The sequence below is a fragment of the Clinocottus analis genome, unplaced genomic scaffold (genome assembly GCF_023055335.1).
Source record: "Clinocottus analis isolate CAN_PGR_092001 unplaced genomic scaffold, fCliAna1.0.p SCAF_2, whole genome shotgun sequence".
Classification (NCBI taxonomy): Eukaryota; Metazoa; Chordata; class Actinopteri; order Perciformes; family Cottidae; genus Clinocottus; species Clinocottus analis.
This window is the reverse complement of record NW_027175931.1, coordinates 4,623,734-4,631,622: the sequence shown is the minus strand read 5'-3', so window position 1 is coordinate 4,631,622 and position 7,889 is coordinate 4,623,734. Positions and strand designations below refer to the sequence as shown.

Here is a 7,889-nt window from a genome sequence, read left to right as displayed (position 1 = left end):
ACAACGTTGTAAAAAACAAAACTCAGTAACTGTTTTTCTACTTGTGTAAACTCAAATGCAAAGGCATTTATATCAGGATGTGTCTACTTGTTGTGTTCATTGTGTTTCCTTGTGTTTCCCGGTCAGTTCCTCTGAAGAGCGTGGAGGTGGAGCTGGAGGTGAGGGACCATGTGGCTACAGTGGTCTCCACTCTGAACTATGAGAACAAGGAGGACAAACCACTAGAGGCTGTGTTTGTCTTCCCTCTGCCTGGAGATGCTGCTGTCTGTCATTTCAGTGCTAAGATTGGACAGACACAGATTGTAGCGGAGGTGAAGGAGAAGCAGGAGGTGAGCTGGACAGCAAAGACTTGCTCACAGAGGAGCTTTTAAAACACAGCGAACGTCGCTCACATGTGTCCTCTGTGTTTCAGGCTCGTGAGGATTACGACGATGCTTTGAGCTCCGGTCGGCAGGCCTTCCTGCTGGAGGAGAGCGAGCAGAGTCCAGACATATTCTCTCTGAGTGTGGGCAGTCTGCCTCCAGGAGAGAGCGCCTCCATCAGGCTGGAGTACGTCACTGAGCTGGCTGTGCAGGCGGATGAAGGGCTGAGGTTTTGTCTGCCTGCTGTGCTCAACCCTCGCTACCAACCTCAGGGTAGGAGAACCAGCCAACACCTTGACCAGGAGCCCTGAAGCTTCAACTTAGAGCTCACCACACCACACCTGTCCATCCAGAGGGCTTCATTGCATCAGTCACATGCACAACAGCATGATGAAATCAAAAATGAACAGATTATATGAATATTTTAGTTGTAGAAGTAAACAAATCAAAACAGAAAAATCAGATGATCCTCATGACATATTTAAAATAAGCTTTATTTATGTAATGATATGTTTTCTTTCTTTGGAATTACAGGATCTGTACAAATATGTTTTGGGATAGACACTTTATTCTGCATCTTTGTTCCTTGTTTAAAGTCTTCTTTATTTTGTTGATTTAAAACTTGTCTCATTTTTAGGTAGTGAAGGTGGCAACGTTCAGGTGACCTCTGTTCCAGCCTCTCTGGTGCCCTACAGTCTGTCTTTCTCTGCCCGAGTGTCCTCTCCTCGTCCCGTCTCTAAAGTGGAGTCCAACTGTCTCCTGGACCCTCTTCAGTACCTCAACACAGAGCAAACCCAGACCACGGTAGGTAGAGCTCTAGTGATGATGGTGAGAGGATGTATATCACTATATATGTATATATAATTATACTCATGAGTGTTTGTGAAATACAGGTCAAGATGGCTGCAGGACACAAGTTTGACAGAGATGTTGAACTGCTGATTTATTACAAAGACGCCCACCAGCCCTCTGCTGTGGTGGAGGCAGGACAGGCCTCTTCCAAGCCTGGTGAGTGACCATTAGTGAAGGTATCGCAAAAATAAAGGCCACTACTTTCAAACTGATGTAATGAGTTTCAATATACATATTTGTGTATATTTGTGTTCTCTCCTCTGTGTTTCAGGCACTCTGATGGGTGATCCAGTGGTGATGCTGAGCCTGTACCCTGAGTTCCCCCAGGCTGTGATGTCTTCAGTCGCTTCATGTGGAGAGTTTGTGTTCTTATTGGATCGATCTGGCAGTATGGATGACGCTATAAACAACAGCGACAGCCATTGGACTCGCATTGTCAGTGCCAAGGTATTAATTATGTGCTGGGTTTTTAAAAAATCATACAATCATTCATAGTGTCTTTCTCACACAGTGAGCTTCACCATCTTCTCTCTCCTGCCTTCAGGATACTCTGCTGCTCCTGTTGAAGAGCTTACCAATGGGCTGCTATTTCAACATCCACAGCTTTGGGTCCAGTTATGAACACATCTTCCCGTAAGTCACTCCCTCAGGACACTCAGTCCTCAAAAATGTGTTTACAAAACATAATTTGTGCATGTGTAATTTAAGCCAGCTCTATCGGGAGACAGATAAGTGATGATGAGTGATCGATGTCAATGTTTTTAAATGTTCTCTCCCACCATTTTAAAATAGATGACTCCTACAGTGAAGACTAGCTTAAGTTGTTTTTTTTAAAGATTTGTGTTACACTAGATTAGGCCAACTGTGTACTGTAACATTTGTGTGTTTTCTGATGGCAGTAAGAGTGTAGAGTACAGCCAGAAGACCATGGAAGAGGCTCTGAAGAAAGTTGACAAGATGGGTGCAGATCTGGGAGGAACTGAGATCCTGGAGCCACTCAAACATATTTACAGCCAGCCCTGCATTCCCAGTCAACCTCGACAAGTAATACTCATCCATACACACACACAAGTTTTGCGTACAATATCTCTTGTCCATCTCTGTGTGATACTTTTATAATTCCTTCTTTCATGGTAAATTAAATCTCTGCAGCCTTCAGAAAGAAGGAGAGAACAGATTTGGTTTATTCAATCCTCCATGAAACAACATACTTATAAGTCCACGTTGAAATTAGTAAATTGTGACGCAACAACTGAATGATAACCGGCACCGCAGCTCTTTTTTTTTTTGTGTCTCTCCAGTTTGTACAGTTTCTTCTAGTCTTCTATATCAAACCTGTGGAGAAAGACACGTTAGTGTGATCGTGGCAGAAATGGTTGAAACAGGTTTGGTCAGCAGCGTTGCAGCTCAGCGGTTCATTTGCCGTTCCCTTTACCAAACATGTTGTGTGGCTTGAGTGTTTGAAAAAGTGTCTGACAGCTTGTGAACTCAGAGAAAACAAACAAGGAACTAAATCAATCTTTCATACTGTTAAAACCACTCGTGCTAATGAAAAGGCAATCTCCCACGGCTCTCAGAGGAAGATACGTATGACTCAACACATGTTTCATGTTTTTTCTGTGAGTGATGTTGTGTGACGAAGAGTAAACTCTCCTCCCTAGCTTTTTGTCTTCACTGACGGAGAAGTGGGCAACACCAAAGAAGTCATAAATCTGGTGAAGCAGAATTCAGGTTCCCACAGGTGAAACCAAGAGCACCCACACAAACACCAGATTATGTCCCATGTTGAGATGTGTGTAAAACAAACTACTGTATTGCAGGTGTTTCTCTTTTGGGATTGGGGAAGGGGCCAGTTCTGCTCTTATCAATGGGTTGGCCAAAGAAGGAGGAGGTCACGCTCAGTTCATCACAGGGACTGACAGGATGCAACCCAAAGTAAGACTTCATGATCATTATATACATTCGGACAGATGAAATGTAAATTCATGCATTTATTAAAACTCAATGCAACTCTCCACATTTTTGTAAATTGCTTTTTGCTCCTCAGGTGATGCAGTCGCTGCGATTTGCTCTGCAACCGGCCGTGGTGGACATCTCAGTCGAGTGGGATTTGCCAAAAGGAGTTTCAGTCACTGCTCTCTCTCCACCAATCACATCTCTTTTCCAGGGTCAAAGGTCACTGATTTATGCCCAGCTCACTGGACAGGTAGGAGCAGCACCATCTCACAGTGACACTACTTTCTGGTGCTACAAATAGTTTCTAACACTGATGCTCTCTCAGAGTCCAGAGGCATCAGAGGGCTGTGTGACGGTGAAGTACAGCCTGGCAGGTCATCCCTCTCAGAACCAGCTTCACTTCAGTCTCAAACCTGCAGAGGACACTGGGTAAAACAGCACCGTTGTGCATTGGGTCTTGTCATCACAAATGTGGAGTTTAATTTAATTATTTGGAGAAAAAAACATGACACTCTTTAATAAAATAATATTTTGCTCATGTATGGCATTAATGATCTGCTCAGTGGCTTTAAAAGTAATCGTTTCGTGAAAAATATGCAACAGACAAGACATTTAATTATTTTTAGCAATACTTTGCAAAGCATCTGAAGTCGTAGAAGACATCAGGAAGTTGTTAAAAACACAATAGGTTTCTAACATTTCTCAAGATGTTTCCATTATATTCAAATGAAATCAAGAATAAAACACACATTTATTTATGTTATTTCTCTACAATACATGAACACTAAAATACATAATTGTGTTGATGTGTTATCATCTCTCTCCTCTCTGCAGATTAACAGTCCACAGGTTGGCTGCTCGGACTCTGATTTGCTCCCTGGAGATGGAGGAGAGAGAGCGGAGAGGACAGGAAGATGAAGGAGTGAAGAAGAAGAAGGTGGTGGAGCTCAGCGTCCAATCAGGAGTGAGCAGTGCCTTCACTGCCTTCATCGCTGTCAACAAAGGCAGCAGTGAAGTTATTCAAGGACCTCTGGTGCGCAGAAATGTTCCAACATCCAGTGAGTGTTTCCAAGAAAAATACAAACTACAGTTATCCTCTTCTTACTAGATAGTAGCTGACTGTGAAGGATAACGTAAAGTAAAACTTTTGAGATATTTTTTAACCATTTGTTCTTAGTCATTGTATCAAGTTGAGAAAGCAGTGGTTTCGTTAATATATTTAGTTTAGTAATTTTTGTGTCTCGTCATCTTTTTTTTCTTCCTCTCAAAGTGATGTTTTGTGGATCGCAGCAGTTTTATTCGATGGCCTGTAGCTCTGTTGCGATAAGCCGTAAGTACAAATCTACAACTCTGAATGGGATTGGGACACTTATCCATCTATAAATAGACTAAACGGATGAAAACAAAACCAAAGAAAACGCATTTCTGTCGCACAATGTCTCTGCTTGCTTTTTTTTGGAACAATTGGAGATGTTTTGGCTCCAGTTTGGTAGTCACTGACATAAGAAACTTGAAATGGCATAGTGCATCAAATGAGGAAGGTTGAACTGTTGTGCGCCTGCATTGAGGAATGTGTTTACCATTTTTCATTTTCTCAACAATAATACATTGCTATTTTTTAGAGGCTGACTTTGACGACGACATGGATTACCAAGTCGAAGAGCTTTCCATAGGAGGTGCGAGAACGCCTCCGGAGAATTTCTTTAGACGATCCAGAATGTTACAATTAACCTTGATCAACTAACAAACAACAACAAAAACGCAGGCCACTCATAGACCGGACAACGTCCTGGTCTCGATCTGCCTATCGCGGCTTTAAATGATTCAATTTGTTTATTTGCTTTTTAATGTGGCCCATACATCCCTTGTGTAACGTTCTGTCTCTTCTTCTGTTGAAGCCATTAAAAGTTCTTGCGGACTTTTATAGCGAACATTGTCATTGTGAGCACTTTAGCATGTATTCCTATACATAGAGTCTATGGATAGACATGGAGCAAACAGGCCTTCTGGCAGTCCTGCACATAACATTTAATTACTCAAGACTCTCAGCAGAATGCTCATCGCTGCTCAGCTTCATTGAGCGCTCCCTCAAACAGCAGAACCTTACGTTATCTTGTTTTAAGGTCTTTCTAGAGTTGTCATTGTCCCATATTTACAGAGACGCTTTGCTTCATAGTGATGACAACGACCATATTGACTTATTATGAAAAGACTGTTTTATATTAGGAATATTTCGCCAAAATGCCCAAATTGACCCTTGTGTTTCCTTAGATACTCGTATTACTAATAATAGTTAAGTAATATACATTTCAATGTGAATTATTAAGTGACATAATGGATAATAATATAACAGGCTTTGTGCTCTCTCAACAGCTTGTAAGAAGAAATCTAAGGGAGGCATCATCCCAAACTTATTCTCTAATATGAAGACAAAGTTCCTTGCCTCAACGAAACCACAGAAGTGTTCTGTGCAGACTGATGGTGCTGATCACTACCCACCTCCACAATACCAGTGTCGCTGACGCAGCTTTTAGTGTTTTAAATTGTTTCTTTTCTTTGTTTCTGGTGCAGTGGTTAACACATTGGGAACGTATGCGTCTTACAGTCTAAATTCCTTCCTTGTATTTATCTGTTGTTGCCTTTGTGTAATGTTTTCTACTTCTACGTCTCTTTTTCTCTTTAAGGCATGGGCTCTACATGCTTGAAAAGTAGCGGTAAGTAAAGTTATTGAAGAATAAGATACACCTGACAACGGCTGTTGGGTTCTTCCCATGTCATTTGATACACACATTCATCTTCCTCATGATCAATTTCAATATATTTGGTGATTTCCTGATTTAAATTCAGGGCGTTAATCAGATCAAACGTTGTATTTGTCCAATACTTAAATTAATGACAAACTATTTGCTAAACTAATGACATCATTGGTTCTTTGTAATTAAAGCCAATTAGCAGTTGATGATGGAGGTGAAGACAGATTCCAAATAATACACACCATTACAATACATACCAGTACAATAAAGCATTTAGCTCATTTAGCTCCGCCTCACAGATATGCTTGCATCACTCTCGCCATCTTGTTTTGCTCCTATCTGTCTTTCTATTAATTATCTGCATAATTATCAAAAGGCAAAACAGAAAAAAAAACATGGTGAGCAACAATGTTTATTGTTTCTTTTAGCAGCACTAGAAATCCTAATTTATTCAAGAAAACAAACGGTAATGTTTATTATTCAATAAAAGTGAAAAGAGTCAGATTCAGCATAGAAAGCAATAGAATGATTTAAAGATATGAAGTGGCACGCGAACATGGAAAGTGTAGCAATCACTCAGACATGTTTAATTGCATATATCTATGCATCAGCATCAAATAGGCAAAAAAAATGCTAGTCCACCAAGATTACTTCATTTCCGACTGTGATTTTTCTCCTCAGATTTCTCTCCGCCCAAACCTCCACCCAGAGACCCTTTGCTGCAGCTGGTCTCCCTCCAGAAGGCGTCTGGCTGCTGGGTGCTGGATCCAGATCTGGCTGCTGCACTGGGAAAGACCAGCGAGGAGCTGGAAAAGCCCAAACCTGCATCGGTGGGTTTCTGTCAAATATAATAACATAGATTAATAATAGGCTTTATTTTTCATTGAAAAGAAAACTTGTCTTAACTTTCAATTTCTATCACTATGTTGTCGAGAAGTCAGCTTTGTCCCTCTGCGCTTTATCTTCTTTTTTTCTTCTTGATGTATTTGTTTATTGTTTGATTTGGTGAATCAGGTGAACCAGGAAGTGTGGGCCACAGTTCTGGCTCTGATCTGGCTTCATGGTTTCAAGATGGATGCTCAGGAAGAGTGGGAGCTTCTGGCTATGAAGTCTGTGTCATGGCTCCAAGCTCAGAAAGGTAAAAAAAAAAAAGTACAACTGGTTAAAATCCTCTGTTTGCCTGCATTCAGTCTGCTGATGACTTGTTTTGTGTGTGTTTTCCAGCCTCCTGTGTGACGGAGTGTGTGGAAGCAGCAAACACTCTGTTGGGTTGCACCGTGCAGAAAGAGGCTTTGGGGCTCTGAGCCTTTCATTAACGTGCACTTCTCCTTCAGGATCGGTCACTTCTGGTACAAGAAGCATATTCACTCCGTCCTACAATATTAACTTCAAATCAAATTGTGCATTTCATGTCAACTTGTGTCTAAAACAACTTTAAAATAAACCTTCCATTCACTGCAAATCAAACCTTGAGCTTGTCAGCAGACATTTCTGTCCACACTATTAAACGTTTTAAAAACTTCCTGCTTCAATGGTGATACATTTTTTATTTTTTATTAACTTTTTGTAATGTTTCCGGAAGGTATTTGCTACATTACCGCTTAGTCCAGGGTGTGTTTGTGCTTCAAAATTAACCTTACACTTGACTAGATATGTTGCCCTTGCCCAACAGTAAGGTGAACACATTGCACTACATGTTCGAACAATTAAGTTCAGCTGCACTTGTTCTAACGAATAAATAAACTTAAAAAATAGCATTCTTGATTTTTGTTAAAGTAATATATTATTACTCTGTTCTTAAAGTGAAAATACATTTGTAAAAAGAGCTTCATAACTGTTCTAGGATACAATACTCAAAGTTTAGATCTTGAAACTTCTCATGCCTAAAAAAACAACCTGTCCCACCTTAGATGAGAATTGATGGCCATGAGTCAGCAGTCGTGCATTTTTGTGTGGCCTTTGTTGA

General features: G+C 40.8%; 1 protein-coding gene across 2 annotated transcripts in view; it reads left to right on the top strand.

The window, feature by feature from the left end:
* Positions 1-7,449, top strand: part of LOC137790648 (von Willebrand factor A domain-containing protein 5A-like) — an 8,422-nt gene extending 973 nt beyond the window's left edge. Inside the window, exons 3-21 of one of the 2 annotated variants that reach the window (XM_068585069.1) lie at positions 127-329; positions 413-635; positions 1,000-1,166; positions 1,256-1,370; positions 1,486-1,661; positions 1,759-1,847; positions 2,114-2,258; positions 2,876-2,955; positions 3,035-3,149; positions 3,262-3,420; positions 3,496-3,599; positions 4,005-4,228; positions 4,441-4,500; positions 4,793-4,846; positions 5,544-5,651; positions 5,855-5,884; positions 6,605-6,753; positions 6,938-7,061; positions 7,148-7,449. In XM_068585069.1, coding sequence (XP_068441170.1) covers positions 127-329; positions 413-635; positions 1,000-1,166; positions 1,256-1,370; positions 1,486-1,661; positions 1,759-1,847; positions 2,114-2,258; positions 2,876-2,955; positions 3,035-3,149; positions 3,262-3,420; positions 3,496-3,599; positions 4,005-4,228; positions 4,441-4,500; positions 4,793-4,846; positions 5,544-5,651; positions 5,855-5,884; positions 6,605-6,753; positions 6,938-7,061; positions 7,148-7,227 — 2,405 coding nt within the window. In that variant the 3' untranslated portion in view covers positions 7,228-7,449. The remainder of the gene's footprint in view (positions 1-126; positions 330-412; positions 636-999; positions 1,167-1,255; positions 1,371-1,485; positions 1,662-1,758; positions 1,848-2,113; positions 2,259-2,875; positions 2,956-3,034; positions 3,150-3,261; positions 3,421-3,495; positions 3,600-4,004; positions 4,229-4,440; positions 4,501-4,792; positions 4,847-5,543; positions 5,652-5,854; positions 5,885-6,604; positions 6,754-6,937; positions 7,062-7,147) is intronic. The other variant, XM_068585070.1, reaches the window with a different exon arrangement.
* Positions 7,450-7,889: the final 440 nt, after the last annotated feature.